Below are 17,936 nucleotides of genomic sequence, written 5' to 3' on the forward strand. Positions count from 1 at the left end.
GTAGCCGCCCCTTTAGGGACTCCATGTTGTGCACACCATCGGAGAAACACCTTCCAACTGTATTGATAGATCCTGTTGGCGTCTGGAGGCCAGTATCGTGTCAAGCACCTTTGAAGTGTAGCCATGCTGTTTTAAGAGATGCCATTCAGTCTCCATGTGGCTAGCTGTAACCAACCTGGGTCTGGATGGTGCACTGGCCCTTGTTGGAGTTGGTCTGCTGAGACTGGAAGCATCAGGTGTTCTACTGTTGCCAGGTTTCGGATTTCTAAAAACCAGGGTCTGCGAGGCCAGAATGGTGCTACTAGTATGACCTCGGCCCTGAGGAGTTTCACTTGTCATAGGAACCGGGAGAGGAGCGGGGTCGGTGGAAAGGCATACAGAAGATTCTCCAGTTATGGAGCTGACAGAGAATCTGTCGTTTCCGCTTGCGGACAGCGGAACCTGGTGAAGAAACATGGTAGCTGAACATTTTCTGGAGTCGCAAACAGATCCACTGATGAGTGGCCAAAGTGTTCCGATATAAGTCTGAAGATGTTTGGGTTCAGACTCCTGGGAGGATTTCCTTCCTGCTGAGCCAATCTGCTACTATGTTCAGGTCACTTTGCATGCGGTGTGCTGTTAGGGACACCACGTTTTGTTCGGCCTACTGGAACAGGAGAGTCGCTTCCACCTGTAGAGACTTTGACCTAGAGCCCCCCAAGGTTGACGTGTGCTTTCGCCATTGTGTTGTCTGTTTGGACTAGTGTGTGTTGGTTGTGGACTATGTGGCAGAATGCCAAAAATCCCAGATGGATTGCTCGGAGCTCCAGCCAGTTGATGCAGTGTTGTTTTTCGGCAGCCACCCACTTTCCTTGTGCTGACTCGCGGAGACAGTGGGCACCCCAGCCCTGTTTGCTTGCATCCGTGATGATTACGACTCGTGTGTGTGCGCATGGAAAGGTGTGGAGGTGTAACCCACCATCTCAGAGATTGTAGCACCTGGGGTGGAAGGCACTTGTTTGGTGGATTTCACAGCAATCTCCTGGTGATGGGGTAGCAGCAAGGTGGAAACGCGCCCAAGGTACTGATTCCAAGGTCGCCACCATCAGTCCCAGGATCCTGGAAAGGGAGAGCAATGACATGGACTTCTGTAGTAAGGCCTGATGGACTTCCTGCGCTCTGGTGGCAAGAAAAGCTTGTTCTGTATTGTGACCCTCAGGTGTAGCAGTTGGTGGGAAGGACATAACTGGCTTTTCTCCCTGTTGATCAGGAACCCACCGAGTCAGGATTGCTGTTTGGCTTGTTTGCCCTGGGTGGAGAAGGTAGCTCTGTTTCCAAACCCCTGTCTGGAAGGTCTGGATCTGCCCCACAATGGGCATTGGGACCTGAAGCCCTGCCTCCTGCCAGTGAAGGAGGACCGAAAGGAGTGGGGAAAACGCCTCCCTTGTGGGTGGTCTAGATTACGTGAGGAGGAGGGCAGAGCCTTCTTCTTATCTTTTGTCTCTACTAGGATGTCCTTTAAGGCTGCATCCCCAAAGAGCTTTTCCCCATCAAAAGGTCCTTTGCCAGATGGGTCTTAGAAGCAGCATCTACACGCCAATATTTTAACCACAGGTTCCAGAAGCCCAGCACTGAAGTGGCTCCTGCCCTGGAAGCAAATCTCAAGGAGTCAAGAGTGGAATCAGAGATAAAGGCTTATGCCTTATGCCACAATTGTGCCGAGTCAGAGACTGGGTCCTGGATTAGATAGTCCAGCCATATGAGAGACGCTCCGGCCACCATAGAGGTGGCTGCTGAGGCTCTCATTGCTAAGGTGGCAGAGTCATGTGACCTTTCCATAGCCCCTTCCATGCTCCTGTCTGCAGCATCTTTAAAGGTGGACTCTCCGTCCCTGCTCAGAACCAGGTTAGAGATCATTTAGAGTAGACCACGGGAGCATCTGTGGGGTGTGTGTTCCCCCCCCCTCCTGTTGGAAGGAATACAGCTTTTTGGCTATTGTTACCGCCTTCCTATTAGAAGCAGAAAAACTCCATTCCCCTTTAGCAGTCTCAATGAAGGGCTTAGGGAGCAGGAGAGCCATACTGTTTGATTTGGGTCCAGGAAAAACCATAGCACCTTTACTCATAGGCTGGGACAAGCCTAATGTATGAACAGTCTTGGACATCAGTGGGGCAAAGTCCAATGATTGGAAAAGTCTCTGGGGAGTGTCAGCATCCTCTGGTTCCTGACCATCTGACCACTCTCCTTCCTCTTTGTCTGGCTCGTCAGGGTCTGTTCCCCCCAAGGGGTCCCCAGGTGTCTCCCCATGGAACTGGCTCTTCTTCTAAGGGGATAAATGGAATCAGCACTGGTGGGGTTTTGTTTGGGGGTTGTTGAGGGTTCCCGCTTGGGGTGTGGGCCCCTCGGGTCTGGTGAATCGTGATTAGTGAATTGTGCACAGAACAGCGGCAGGGGTGCCACTTTAGGAGCAAGGGAGGGTGCACTTACCCCTCCTGCTGCTTTCCCCTTGCCGGCGTCTGTTTCTCTAACAGCTAATCGGGGCAGCAGTGTACCACCCTGCCACCCTGTTGCCCAGAGGTTCCAGACGTGCTGGCATGTGTGTGCACCTGTGCAGGTGCATGCAGGCGCACCTGGAACTTCCGGCCATATCCGGCCAATGGGGCAGCAGGGAGGTATGGCTGCCAACCCGATTAGTTGTTAGAGAAATGGACGCCAGCAGGGGGGAAAGTGGCGGGAGGGGTCAGTGCCCTGCTCTTAAAGCAGCACCCCCGCTGCCATCGAACCGGTTCCGCTGGTTCCGTACACATCTCTAATCATGATCTGAAATTTCAAAGGAATGAGTACTCTTTATCTCGGTGCTTAGACCTAGACCTCCCCTTTAATGTGCTTGCACTTTCCTTTGCCTTCTTAGGGACTGGAGTCTCAGAAACAGAAGATGAAGCACTTGAGGAAGGCGACTGTTCCCTTCGGTGCCCTTTTCGCTTTTTAGATTTTAATTGATCATAGCGCTCAAAAGAATGCGCCAACAGATCCTCCAACCATGAGCGCCAGGGTAGGTGGCATATCAGAGGGCATCTGAGCAAGGGATTGCGGCATTGGAGCAGGCTGGGCCAGGCTAGATCCCCCTCAGGGCCCCGCGGGGGGGGGGGTAGAAGAGTCAGAAGCTCACCCATTGTGTGCCTGCTCCAGCCGCAGCACTCCTGGTCACGACGGTTCTGGTGGATGACATTTTTGTTGCCCTCTGACTCGATCTAGCAGTCCCCATAGTTGTAGATCTATGAGGCGCCACTCTGCGTTTTTCTGGGGCTGTGCCCTGAAGATTGCTGCTGGAGACCATCAGCGCTTGTGGGGGGCTACAGCCAGCAGCTGAGTGCTCTGCAAAGCATTGGGGAACGGGCGGAAGCAGCGAAGCTGGGACAAGCAGGGGCCTTGGGCCATGGGGGCTGGCAGCGGGAGGAGCAGGTTTGGGGCTCGATTTGCCCCCCAGTCGACAAATACCTGATTGAGCGGGTGGGAGCCACGGAGTGCCGCCTGTCAGCTGATCGGCGGGTTGCACACTCAATTCCGAGCTCCCTTCTCTCCCTGGCCTCCAAATACTTGATTTAGCAGGCTCAAGTTCTGGAGCACCGCCGAGCAACTGTTCAGCGGGTTGTGCCTTCCGCTCTGAGACCTGCTCTACCGTTAAAACGCCTGAGGAGAACGCCTCCTGTCAGCTGTGCAGAGGGGTGAATGTTTTTGCAGAGAGGGCTCTGTTCCAGAAGAGGAAGCCTCGCTCGGTGACCTCCGGAGCGGCTTGCCGGCTGCTTGGAGGCCCTTGGGAAGGCCTTGTTGAAACGTTCATTTCCTGACTCTTACATGGAGCATGCACCTAGAGTGTCAAGGACAGAAGGGAGGCAAAGAACCCAGCCAAAGAGGGGTAAGAGAGTGGATGGGGGGGTTGAAAAAAGAGAAGTTTAGAGAAAAATCCCCCCTTTTTAGAAAGAGAAGAAACAACGCTAGAAAAAAGTGAGATAATCGAAGACCAAAAAGACGAAAATAAACGGAAGTTACAGAGAGAAGCTGAGAAGAACTGCCTTGAAGCCACACAGGACTAAAATAACTGGGTGGGGCCATGATTCTCCACTTCTTAAAGACTCTAATTTGCATAGTCCTGCCTTAGGGGCCACATGGAGAATCATAACCCACTCAGAGAGACGCCCTTGGATGCCAGCAGTAGAGCATTGTAGTTCAGTGACATCTGGAGTACCACAGGTTGGGAACCCCTGGTTTAGAGAAAGGGTATGGCTCCACTGGTATAACGTTTTCTGTGCAATGGAAATTTCAACTCTGCATGTTAAATTGAACACAATGATGGGGCCTTTCTGGTGATAGCTGACTGGGTGTTGAAAAGAAGCTGCCCCCCCCATTCAAGTGTATTATGTTGCTTGTACAAAGCCGAGAGCTCTCTTGCAGCCCTTCCCATTCAGTACCGGCAAACCTTCCTGCTGCTCAGTTTCCCTTGAAATCATATTTCAGGTTGGTTAGCTGCAGAATTTTCAGACACTCCAAAGAGAAAGAGACCAAAATTTCAAAGAGTTCACTGCAAGCCTTCAGATGAGTTTCTAAGGGAGATGAAAGCCAGCCCCTTTCCCTAAAAAGGGAGGGGAAGAGGATGGTCACACTAAAAACCCTTCCAGCGCACTCAACACAACAATTTATCTTGCACTTTAAATGCACAGACCTATTTGCAACCCGTGCAGTTCACTCTCTTGGCAGTGCTGTGAGGAAGATCACTTGTCACCACCACCCACTGGACAATCACAGAGCACCATTAAGCCCGCGCCAGTAATTCAGAAGGAGGCTGTTAACAGGGCATGTTTCCCTGAAAATGTCATCATTCCAGATTCTAATTAGTTTTGCTAGAGGAGCTGTATTGGTTGGAACCACAGAGGACTGGGATAATGGTTGAGCAAAATAAATCCATCCTGCTCAATTGCTTATGCTTGAAGAAGCACAACCGCACACCCATGGCCTCTTCTGCTGTAGCCCTCCTCTGCTACTGCCTCCATTCGAGCAGCTTCCTCTCACCTTGCCATGTTCTTTGCTGCCTCCTTGCCAGATCTTAACCATTTTGCTGCAGAGCACCTGCTGCCTTGCATACCACACTCTTCTGATCTGTACCCACAAACTCCAGACAACCACCACATTGCCTCCTGCATTACCTATTCCCCCTCCCCAAACATCTGTGGATCTTTCTTACTGGAAAATACCCCAAGAGACGGTTCCACTTCAAAGTGTACAATGTCTCCTCAAAGGAGTGTGCCTAGTTCCAGGCCCAAGCAGCCTGCCTGGCCCGCAGCAACAGTCTAGCTCAGGGCTGTACAAACTTTGGCCCTCCAGCTCCCATCATCCCACAGTGGCCAACAAACAGGGATGTTGGGAGCTGCAGCCCCCAAACAGCTAGAGGGTCCAATTTGTGTAGCCTTGATCTAGAGGAACATTTGTGTGCAAACCGTTGTTGTTGTTGTTGTTACAATTATATCCCGCTCTTCCTCCAAGGAGCCCAGAGCAGTGTACTACATACTTGAGTTTCTTTCACAACAACCCTGTGAAATAGGTTAGGCTGAAAGAGAAGTGACTGGCCCAGAGTCAAACCTGCCCATCCATTCAGATCACCTTTCTCCACATCCCACCCCCCACCAGAGTTCTGATTGGAGATGGCCTGAGAGAGGCTTTTCCACAGTAGCATCCAGGCTGTACAACTCCCTACCTGGAAAGACTGACTGGGCTCCCACCCTGGTGATGATATGGAGTGTCAAATTGACCAGGACTCTATTCCCATTGGTGTCCATTTGGGCAACCAAGATCTGAGTTTCAACCCTGCTAGATATTTAAACTTGATAACTGTACCAAAATATCACAAAGCAAAGGGAGATACCAAAAAATCCCCTACAAAGAACGTACTTGTCCCTACAACTCGGGAGATATTGAAACACAGGAAGCTGCCATATAATGAGTCAGACCATTGGTCTATCTAGCTCAGTACTGTTTACACCGACTGGCAGCAGCTTCTCCAAGGTTGCAGGCAGGAGTCTCTCTCAGCCCTATCCTGGAGATGCTGCCAGGGACTGGGAGGGAACTTGGAACCTAGATGCTCTTCCCAGAGTGGCTCCATCCCCTGAGAGGAATATCTTACACTGCTCATACATGTAGCCTCCAGGGCTGACCCTGCTTAGCTAAGGGGACAAGTCATGCTGGCTACCACAAGACCAGCTCTCCGCCCGGCACAGGTGCTCTTTTATTGTTCATTGAAACAATAGCACATGTGCTCTTTTACTGCCAATTTTACCGAGACATACGGCATAAACATACCGGTATAACTTCTTTTATTAGCTGCCATTCAGGCTGCACAGGTTATTTTTATCTCGATTATCTTTTAACTGACCAGAATGACTCAAGATCTTATAATGTGGCTAAGTTCTGTTTAATAGCCAGTAAAATTCGCCAGGGGTTCATTAAGAACCATTTAGGAACATAGGAAACTGCCATATAATGAGTCAGACCATTGGTCTATCTAGCTCAGTATTGTCTTCACAGACTGGCAGCAGCTTCTCCAAGGTTGCAGGCAGGAATCTCTCTCAGCCTTATCTTGGAGAAGCCGGGGAGGGAACTTGAAACCTTCTGCTCTTCCCAGAGCGGCTTCATCCCCTGAGGGGAATATCTTGCGGTGCTCACACATCAAGTCACCCATTCATATGCAACCAGGGCTGACCCTGCTTAGCTATGGGGACAAGTCATGCTTGCTACCACAAGACCAGCTCTCCTCTCCTTTCTAGCTGTTTCTATGTGTTTAACTACTGTATCATAACCCTGTTGGTTTATTTTGCTGGGCTTCTGTTTGTAAACTGTGCTGGTCTGTGACTGTAATAAAGTATTGATTGGTTGAGAGCTGTAGGATTGCTTTTAGTATTCTTGTTGCAAGCTGCTTTGGGCATCTCAAGAATGAAATGAAAAAGCAGGGTACACATTTTAAAATAAAAGTGCATTAATAATAATGACACTAATATTTCTGGCAGTAAGAAAGAAAAGAGAGCGAATGACACCCTCTCACTACGGAAAACTGAGTAATAATGCACCTGTCCTTTAGATCATCCTTGCTTTTAAGAGCAGGTTTTGGTATAGTACCAAGCTTAAACTTCCTCTAAGATGAGCAATTTGAAACTTGGTATATACCAACACCTGCTCTTAAAAGTTACTTCAAGAGAGCCATTTGTTGTTGAATTCACTGGATAATGTTTGGGAAATGATTCAACAGACATCTCATCTAAGCCTATGCCTTAGGGACAGTATCTGAAGGCAGAGAATGAAAAAGAGCAGCGCTTAAGTATATTCAAACGCTGACTTTATGGAACCACGAAGCCTCTGTCCTTGTGCTAGGGATGCATGTTAAGTATCACCTACAGTGGGCCAGCAAAGCAGCCAGAATGATGGGCAGCAGAGCTGCAACCTCTGTTTAAAACTGCACCTCCCCGGATTATACTCTGACCCCTTGCCACTCTTTTGGTCTCAAGCTGGTGCAGAACAAAGAAAGGTGGTTTGTTCTCAAAGTGAAAGCCCAGGGCCCCCTTGGACTTGTTCGCACAGTGCTAAACTCATGATTTGCCATGATGTCTGAAGTGGGCCAAAGACTTTACGATTGGACACACAGACCCTCCACATTAAGGAGATCGGTTTCCGAATGCCTGAAGCCTAGGGCTTTGAGTATTGTCCGTGAACAGAGAACAACATACTCAGGCCCACTATTGGGCAGATGAGCCCCTGAAGCTCCCTTGTGCTGAGGCCAGCCCAGGACCGTCTACGGTGACTAGCAGCGGCTTTCCAGGATTCCAGTCAGAGAAGGATCTTTCCCTCCCTGATCTTTTCAACAGGAGATGCCGCCAGAGATTGAACCTGGGGCTCCTCCTGCATGCAAAGAACATGCTGGACCATGGCGCGATGGCCCTTCCTCAGGCTTCCTGAGAATACTCAGATGCCAACTGAAAAATAAAAAGTCACAGTCACAGGTGGGGCTCCAGTGCGTAGCTCAGCTTCCTTGCAACTATTTAGTCACTCTTCCTTCCAGGTTTTTGCCATAAAACCTTTTTTTAAAAACTCAGTCTTCAAAAGAAATGAAAACCTTAAGTCAGAATAATTGTTGTCTCAGTTCTGTAGAGCCCAGAATTTCTACTTGTTTTTGCCTCACCCTAGATCAATTTCAGCCCTCTTTTGGGTGCATCTCCAGCTCTTACCTGGCTGTGGGGTGTGAGGAGGGGGCATTTGGTGGTGCATCATGGGATACGGAGGAGGCTGCTGGTGAGACATCAAGCCTGGATGCCCAGCTGTCCCAAGAGGGTTCATGCCGGGGCCGCTGGAATGCTGGTGCGACTGTGGAGCATTCTGGCTGTGCTGCTGCTGCTGCTCCAGTTGCTGACGGGCACGCAATTCCGCATACTTCAGCTGTTCCATGTGGAAGTTCTGGCGCTCGGTCAGCAGCTGCTGTCTCTGCTGCTCCAGCTACAGGAGAAAGAGACGGGAAATGAAAGGACTGCATATTGAAACGCATCAATTAAAGCAAAGTCCTAAAACTCCTCACGCTTTCCCTTCAGACAGATGTTACAGCATTTCCTGATGCTAAACTACAGTAAGAGCTAGAATTACGAGCCTCTGGTCAGGGACATGCTAATTTGCATTGTGTTTGAGTGAAGTGTAGGACTAGGAGCAGCTAGCTGGTCCACACTGGAGAAGGGCCATAGTTTAGTGACAGACCCAACACAGACTGACCCCAAATGCTGACACTAACCCAGGGTGTCCCTAAGATGCCTTCTTCCAATCTGAGACACAAACAAATCTGGCATATGAGGCTATCTTAAATGGAGCCAGACTATTAGTCCATCTAGCCAGTGCAGTCTCTTCTCTATGGCAGCAGCTTTCTCAGGCCTCAGGCAGAGAAGACTCTTTCCCAGCACCTGCTACTGATTCTTCAACTGTAGACTGAACCTGGGACCACCATCAGAGAGCGATGGTCTCCTCTGTTTCCTGTGCCAGTGTGAGTGTGACAGTAAATTCCTTAAATTATGCATTGTGTGAAAATCTAGAACATAAGAGAAGTCCTGCTGAATCAGGGCCAAGGCCCATCTAGTCCAGCATTCTGCCTCACACAGTGGCCCACCAGATGCCTCTGGGAAGCCCACAGGCAGGAGTTGAGGGCATGCCCACTCTCTTGCAACTGGTATTTAGAAGCATCTTGCCTCTGAGGTGGCCTATAGCCCTCAGACTAGTAACCACTGACAGACCTCGCCTCCATGAATTTATCTAAACTCCTCTTAAAACCATCCAGGCTGTTGGCTGTCACCACGTCTTGTGGCAGAGAATTCCTTAGGTTGATTATTTATTTATTGTTAAATTTGTATACTGCCTTTCATTAAAACAATCTCAAGGTGGTCCACACAGAAAAATTAAAACAAGAACATAAAAATTACACAATTAAAATATAAAGCTAGAATATAAAAACATAGGTCTGACTAAAAAGATTTAAAATACAAGCACAATATAACCATACAATATACAAATCAGCAGCACCAGCAGAGACAATCATATAAAAGCCTGGGTAAAAAGCCAAGATTTCACATGCTTTCTAAAAACTGTGATGGAGACAGCCACTGGGAAAGCATTCCAGAGTCTGGAGGCAGCAACAGAGAGGGCCCTGTCCCACATGCATGGCAGCTGAGCCTCCCTCATGGTTGGCACCCGGAGCAGAGCCCCCTCAGATGACCTTGTCAAGCGGGCAGCAACCCTGGGGAGCAGGTGGTCCCTCAGGTATCCTGGGCCCAAACCATTAAGGGCTTTAAAGATCCAAACCAGCATCATGAATTGGACCTGGAAACAAATTGGTAGCCAGTGCACCTCTTTCAAAATGGGTGTGATGTGATTCCAGCAAGCAGCTGCAGAGAAAATCCTAGCTGCCACATTTTGCACTAGTTGCAGTTTCCGAATGTTCTTCAAGGGCAGCCCCACTTAGAGTGCATTACAGTAATCCAGCCGTGACGTGACTAAGTCGTGGGTAACTGTGCCCAGATCTGCCTTCTTGAGAAAGGGATGCAGCTGGCGCACTAGCCGAAGCCCTGCAAAGGCTAGTTGTGAAAAAGTACTTCCTTTTGTACTTATAAAATGTATGTACAGGTGAAACTCGGAAAATTAGAATATTGTGCAAAAGTCCATTAATTTCAGTAATGCAAATTAAAAGGTGAAACTGATATATGAGAAAGACGCATTACATGCAAAGCGAGATAAGTCAAGCCTTAATTTGTTATAATTGTGATGATCATGAAAACCCCAAATCCACAATCTCAGAAAATTAGAATATTACATGGAACCAAGAAGACAAGGGTTGTAGAACAGAACAATATTGGACCTCTGAAAAGTATAAGCATGCATATGTATTCAGTACTTGGTTTGGGCCCCTTTTGTAGCAATTACTGCCTCAATGCGGTGTGGCATGGATGCTATCAGCCTGTGGCACTGATGAGGTATTATGGAAGACCAGGATGCTTCATTAGCGGCCTTCAGCAATTCTGCATTGTTTGGTCTCATGTCTCTCATCCTTCTCTTGGCAATGCCCCATAGATTCTCTATGGGGTCAGGTCAGGCGAGTTTGCTGGCCAATCAAGCACAGTATACTGTATACTTTTCAGAGGTCCGATATTGTTCTATTCTTCAATCCTTGTCTTCTTGGTTCCATGTAATATTCTAATTTTCTGAGATTGGAGATTTGGGGTTTTCATGAGCTGTACGCCATGATCATCACAATTATAACAAATTAAGGCTTGACTTATCTCGCTTTGCATGTAATGTGTCTGCCTCATATATCAGTTTCACCTTTTAATTTGCATTACTGAAATTAATGGACTTTTGCACAATATTCTAATTTTCCGAGTTTCACCTGTATATGTTGTGTGGAAAAGTAATTCCTTTTGTTGGTTCTAAATTTCTTGGCCATCAGTTTCATAGTATGACTCCCCCTGGTTCTAGTGTTATGCAAGAGGGAGACAATTTTCTCTACAGCAGCATTCTACACACCATGCATGGCTTTATAGTCCTCTATCATGTCTCCCCTCAGCTGCATTTTTTCTAACCTAAAAAGCCTTGCCTTGTAAGGAAGGTGCTCCAGGCCCCTGATCATCGTGGTTGCCCTCTTCTGCACCTTCTCCAGTTCTACAGCGTCCTTAAGATATGGTGCCCATTATCTCTATCCTGACTCTACTGTTCAGTAACTTCTTTGGATGACCATGAGTTATTGTATTATGAGAGGAAAGAAACCTCTCCATGAAAGATGCTCCCAACCGCCTGGATCATTCTGACTGCACTTCTCTGCGCCTTTTCCTGCCTGACACTTTGCTTTTTGAGATGGGGCAGCCAGGATAAGTATAAACAAAGAGCAGTGTTGCCCTGGGAGCGGAGCCCCATCTAGGTGGGCACAGCAACTGGGACAGCGACGCTGCAAAGCGGAGAGGGCTCCACATTCCAGCTCCAGTCTGAAATTAAGAACAATGGCTGCCAAAAGTTCTCTCCTGCATCCTGCGTTCTCTCTGCAGCAGCACCACCCGTGTGTTGTGTGTGCATGTAAGCATGCATGCATGTGCACTTTAAATACAATCTAGTCCCCAACAAAGCATGCTTGAAGGCTGATCTCTGTTGTGTAGCACTTACGGGAGTCATTTCAGGACCTGCAATGTGGACAGAGCTCATGGTTGTCATGCAGGATGTCTGGGAGCCTTTTCAAGCATGTAACTGTTGGTTTGCATTTTGCTTGTCCAGTTTGGGTTTCTTTTGTCCAATCAGACCTATTTCCAAGGATTTACCACTGGTGTGTCACTGAAACCTGATTCAGCAGGTGGCGGGTTATTCTAAGAAGTGCTGGAAATGACCCAAGGAATGGGCTTAATAAAGCAACATTGTTGTGGCAGACTTCCACAAAGGAGTGGAAATCTCTGCTCCTTTCCCTTCTACCACAGCGACTCCAGAGTTGCAACGCTGCCAAAACTAACCTTCATTTCAGTTTTCCCTAGCAGGATGGATGTCTAAGCAACAGACAGACCTAAGAGCAGACGAAAGCAGAGGCTGCTGGGACACCTTTTCTAAGAGACAAGCAGCAGCCCAGGGCACTTCTGCACCAGCTCGAAGGACTATGGCTCAAGTCGTGCAATCCTTATAACGTAGGTAGATCAATTCAATCCCACTTTTTGTTCTCAGTGTTCAACATCAAGCAGAAATAAGCGAAGATAAAATTATTCCACTGAAATGCAGTTGTGCCCAGGATACCTCTACACAATGGCAAACGCCAGGCAGGAATAGAGACTTTGCTCATAGAATGTGACAATAATCGAACATAATCATCTTAGTGGTCAGGAGTGACAGCAGGCAAGACAGTCAAGAGTTTTCAGCTGAGAGAGCCTGCCTTAAAGTGGCCCTCACCCTTTAGAAGTCAGTCAGCCTAACCCAGAGCTGGGCATCTTCTGCTGCCCCACAGAGCTCCAAATGCTCACACCAAAGCAAGGACACTGAATCTGGGAAACAGGTATTTACAAAATACAGCCTTACACAAATTATGCAAGCAAAGCAAGTTTCTGTTTCGTTTGTACGATTCCAAGTATGTTTGCTTTGATATGATAGCAAATGGAAGACAGGCAACTGGGCTGGAGGCAGAGGACCTAGAGAATAAATGTGGAAATATGATGACCAACTACTGCCCCCAGTATTCTCAAGCTTTTCCCTGTAGCTTAACATTTTTAAATAAATTAATCGATTTATCTATGGATGTAAAATTTTGCACAAAATCCTGAATTCCGCGCATGTGCAATGAAATCCCCAAAACATAGAAGAGGCACTGTTCAAGTCTAATCCACAAATACTCTTGAAATAAAAGCCAGCAGAATTCGTTCATTTGGACCTCAAGTGGGTTTAAATTCATTAGATGTCATTGAACTGCTTTAAAACGGGATCCTTTAATGGGAAACAAGAAGCCACTGTGCAAATTTGATGGGGAGCTGGGTAAGAATTAGAACACACCCCACACCAAATGCTACTGGAAAGAGCAAAACCTTCCCATACCACTGACAATGGTACACCAACCCATGTTGTTACCGTCTGTGTATTTAAAAGAGTCTTATTTATGCAATCTAGTTTTAAGATCTATTAGGGTTGGCAACACCAAAATTGTTTCAGTTTTATAAATTCAGTCATGTAATGTATAAACCCAGCAACGGCTCCTCTGCTCTCCACCTTCCCAAAAGTAAGGGGGAGGTAACCTGATCATGGTATGAAAGGCTTGGACAGCAAACGAATAAAGCAGTGTTCTTAGCAATCCAGAGCTTTTTGGAAGGACATTTGCAAATTATCTTTTAAAAGGGAAAGGATCCAAAACCTACAAATGGGGTGAGAAAAGACTGCAGTAGCAGAGTTTAAAGCCAAGGTAATACACAGATAACCTCCAGCTTAGCAACAGCCCTTTCCTTATCTGCCAATTGGCAACAGGGCTGGTAGACAAGTAGATGGGGAGGGACAGAGCAGACACGTACAATGGAAGAGCCAAGGAGACTCATTCACGGGGAAAACCCTCCTGCCGACACACAACTGGGACAGAAGGCCACAGTTTGTCACACACTATTAATCTGATGAATGCCAGCAGGGAAATGTGAATTCAATGCAATCTACCTATAAGGGGAAAGGGCAGAAAAACCTAGAAAGTATTCCATCAACACACAAGCAAGCATGTCGAGAAGCATCCACATCTTACCCAGAAATAATCCGTACTAATGTGTATGATCCAAAAGTAATAAGTTATCGCCAAGCTACAGGAGTGACTCTGGATGAACAAGGTAGGTGGCTGGATGTGTTCACAGAATAGCACGCTAGCACTCTGATTTGAATGTTGATGCGAAGCTGGGATACACACAAGCATGCACCCAGAAGCAGTCCCAATTCTCCCAGTGCCCTGAGCTTTCAAGGCTGCAGAGTACATATTTAAATCAACAGTCTCCTCTTACCGCCTCTTTTTCTCTATCCATGATTGTTTCCAGCTCCTCAAAATGGCGGAGTTTGATCTCCAGTTTTTTCATTTGTGTTTCCACCAGGAGAGCTACCAAGGATTTGATCTTCCTCTCCTCAACCGCCGCTAGATGCTGAGGGAAAACACACCTTTTACCCACATGCAACCTAGACATTGAAATGTTTTGATGCACCAAATATAAAAAGATGGCCTAGGTGTTTCATTTGTTTGATTATACAAATCTGATTTTCTTTTCATTTCTCTTCTTAACTGGGCAATAGCAGTCCTCCTAGGGTATTTAACAAGCCTGATTCCACTTTAAATTCTTTTGAAATATGAACTGGTTGGTGCTGCGATGGCATTAGGGTGCAAGAGATACAGGTTAGAAGTTTCGAGGTGGCTCACTTCTGTGTTATCTCACAACACTGCTCCACTGTCTGCCTGGGAAGCTGCCTGATGCCACAACTTCTCCTTCCTGCTAACTGGGCTTAAAAGCTACCTTTTAAAGAGGTGGTTCTCATTTTTAGCAGAGATGGCAACTGCTCCTATCCAACCCCAGCCCAGCATCTTTATACTGGCTGCTGCTGGTGTCTCCCCCTTGTGTTTCTTTTTAGCTCATGAGCCCTTTTGGGACAGGGAACCATCTGCTCATTCCCAGCTCATTCCTTGTGCTATGTAAATTACTTTGAGAACTTCTGTTGTTGGAAAGAGTTGTAGCAAACAAACAATTCTCCAAAGGCCAATTAGTCACTGATCTCTCTGCTGTTGGCTGAAGTACTGACCAATAGCTTTGCAAGTAATTTTATTTGAAACTGTATCTACCAGGCCTGTGCATGTTGGATATGGTTTGGAATTCCCAAGGCCCACTCTCCCCACCAGGAGGCAGTGTTGCGAAGTCATACACAGGGCTGCCAGGACACTGACCTGTGGAACTTTTCCCCACCCTGAAGCACCCATACCTTGCCGTGACACTCACACCGAGCCAGTGCTGGGCAGCTTTTAAAGAGCCACCACCACCCCACTGCTCCTACCCGGGGGCTCCTACCCGGGTGGTGGGGGCTGGGAATTCTGAACTGGAATTCCAACATGCACAGGCCTAGTAACTACTCAGAGTTTATTATTTATTTATTTAACATATTTGTATACCACCCAAAACGCAAGTCTCTGGGCAGTTTACAACAATGAGAACAATAAATAAAAAGGTTAAAACAATTTAAAAAGTTAAAACTATTAAAAATAATCAAACTATTAAAACAGTATTTAATTAAGAAACTGGGTGAACAAATGTGTCCTGACATCTTTTTAAAAAGTTGTGTAAGAGATGGGGAGGAGCTTATTTCAGCAGGGAGTGTGTTCCAAAGCCTCGGGGCAGCAATGGAGAACGCCCGTCCCCAAGCAGCCACCAGACAAGCTGGTGGCAACTGCAGTCGAACCTCTCCTGATGATCTCAATGGGCTGTGTGGTTCATAGCGAAGAAGACGTTCTCTTAAATACCCAGGGCCCAAGCTGCTTAGGGCTTTATAGGTTATAACCAAGACCTTGTATTTTACCCAGAAACTTATTGGCAACCAGTGTAAATCTTTTAAGACAGGAGTTAGAGCTTATTACAAGAATAAACCTACAAAAGAATGGGTTAGATTTTCAACAATATTATAATTTCATTTATTTGAATGTTTTTCTGCAAACTGGATCATTTTTATTAGCAAGTTTCAAAAGACTGTTCAAGATGGTTCTGACACTCAAGTTTGATTACGGGATTTCATCGAAAACTTTCCAGCTGATCTAGCACTATTGGGGTACTTGGGGGTGGGGGAACCCTCATGAATTATTTGCTTCCCAGACACCAATCAGGACTTGCTAAAAGGATAAACTATTTTTCCAGAATTTAAATGCAAATTAGGAGGAAAATCTGTAGTCCTTAATTCTGCTTTGGAGCATGCCAGTCCTAACTGCAGGAAATAACTCTCTCTTCTATGAATCTGGTGTGTCGTTATGGAATTCAAACCACTACATTAGCCAGATAACGTCTTCCTAACAGCATCTATCTTCATCTGGGAAGAAAAGGGGCTTCAGCTGGGGCAGGAAGCCCTCCTCTCTGCAATTATTTTCATCCCGATTTGCATTTTTATTGCTTGCTTGGATGATGCTCATCAGTCTTCAATGGATACATGCGTGGCCTCCGATGATAAAGAGGCTCCACTGATTACTAAAGAGTTCAGAAACTGACGATCTCAGGTAGGCAGCAGGTATTATCTCCAGCCAAATCAGACTGTGAGAAGACCCATGCTTGATTGGAAAAAATCTCCACACTAAGATTTAACTTTACCCAACTGTGCTGTTTTGCTACTGATTTCTCAAGAATGTCTGCCCCCTTCTTTGAACTTATTTTTCTGTTGTTGCTTTAAAAAAAAATCCTTCATACTGCTATTTTGCGAAGATGTCACGAGCTTATACATAGGGAGCTGCCTTTTATCAAGTCAGACCACAACAGCCCATCTAGCCCAGGAATGTCTACTCTGACTGGCAGCAGCTGTCCAAGCTCTGAGGCACAGGAAAGTCTGTCTAAGCACCTACCAGCTCAGATCCTTTTAAATGGAGATGCCAATGACAGAGCCTTGGGCATTCTGCAAACAAAGTAGGCACTCTACTACTGGACTATGGCCTATCACCATTCAAGATGAAAGGGACTGGGAAATACAGTGCAACTGACTCTCTTTAAGGAGGTAGAACCCAAGAAGCTAACAGCAGGAGCAGTGAGAAAGTCTCAGCAAATGTTGAGGGGGGAGGGCGGAATCTCAGCTTGGAAAAACCAGAATTTGAGAAAAATCTGAGAGTGGCAGAAGACGAAAACTGGACTTTTCCAACCAGCACAAAAGCACAGAAATGGGCCAACCTGAGAGAAGAGTTATCTTCCCGAAACTCCTGCACAAGACTTTTACATTCTAGCTGGGTTGCATTAACCTACCTCTTAAGTTAATGGGCTTGTGAGGAAGGAATACTTGGCTCAATTCTTGAGCATTAACCATCAAAAGCAACAGCCAATCACACACAGAAAAAGCTGGCACACCCTTTGGAAGGGCCCTCTCAGTGTGCCTTTTACTAAGCCTACAATAGCAGACTTAAACCATTCAGAAGGAAACAAATTTCACTTAACATTAACATTTTACAGCTGAAGCCGAGGAGCACAAACAGGCATTTTGAGGCATGGGAAAGAGGAACAAACCCCAGTGCTTTGCAACAATGGGGCCGTTTTAAAAGGGCTCCCTGAGCAGCACCGGAAATCAGATGCAGTGCCATATGCACATAACAGACCTTGGCTTTGGTGGCAGCCGAGGCAAGAGCAGCAGCTGCAGCCGTCGCTACATTCCCTTCGGAGATTTCGTGCTCCATTCTCTTCTTCCCAACATCACTCTCCTTGTCTTTGCACACATCAAGGTTCTCCTTGTTCTCTTCTGCCTCCTCATCTAAACAAAATGCTCCCAGTTAGCCTTGAACCTCCTCGGGTTATCATCCCCTCATCCTGATTATTTGTGTAGCACTCAACTCCCAGCATTAAAAAAATGAGTGGTGTTCAACTTCACTGTCCAAAACATGCCACTGTTTCTTTACATTAACTGTCTGGTCATCGTGCACACCCTCTTTAGAACAGCAGAGGAAACAGACACCTTGTGATTCTCCATTTGGAAACAGAAGGCACTGTGCTCGGTGCACCCCTTTAAAAATGTTCCCTTTGTATTGGAGTAAGCTATTCTCTTATAGAGTGAAGCAACTGCAGAGAGACTTGGGCCTCCAAATGCTTGTGTTTCCTAAGAGCATCCGTAGGCCATGTAAAAAGTGTGTGCACAGGTTGCTCACCGATTCCTTCCCATTTAGGGCTGAACCAATGATTCAGCAA

The 17,936-nt window shown here is 46.9% G+C and overlaps 1 protein-coding gene across 4 annotated transcripts in view; it reads right to left on the minus strand.

The window, feature by feature from the left end:
* The window catches only part of SMARCC1 (SWI/SNF related, matrix associated, actin dependent regulator of chromatin subfamily c member 1), a 163,882-nt gene that overhangs the window by 21,319 nt on the left and 124,627 nt on the right, over window positions 1-17,936 (minus strand). For all 4 annotated transcript variants that reach the window (XM_053262111.1, XM_053262110.1, XM_053262109.1 and 1 more), the window contains 3 exons: window positions 17,354-17,505; window positions 14,040-14,174; window positions 8,247-8,511 (listed from right to left, as the gene is read on the minus strand). In XM_053262111.1, the coding sequence (XP_053118086.1) occupies window positions 8,247-8,511; window positions 14,040-14,174; window positions 17,354-17,505 (552 nt within the window). The remainder of the gene's footprint in view (window positions 1-8,246; window positions 8,512-14,039; window positions 14,175-17,353; window positions 17,506-17,936) is intronic.

The sequence above is a fragment of the Hemicordylus capensis genome, chromosome 6 (genome assembly GCF_027244095.1).
Source record: "Hemicordylus capensis ecotype Gifberg chromosome 6, rHemCap1.1.pri, whole genome shotgun sequence".
Classification (NCBI taxonomy): Eukaryota; Metazoa; Chordata; class Lepidosauria; order Squamata; family Cordylidae; genus Hemicordylus; species Hemicordylus capensis.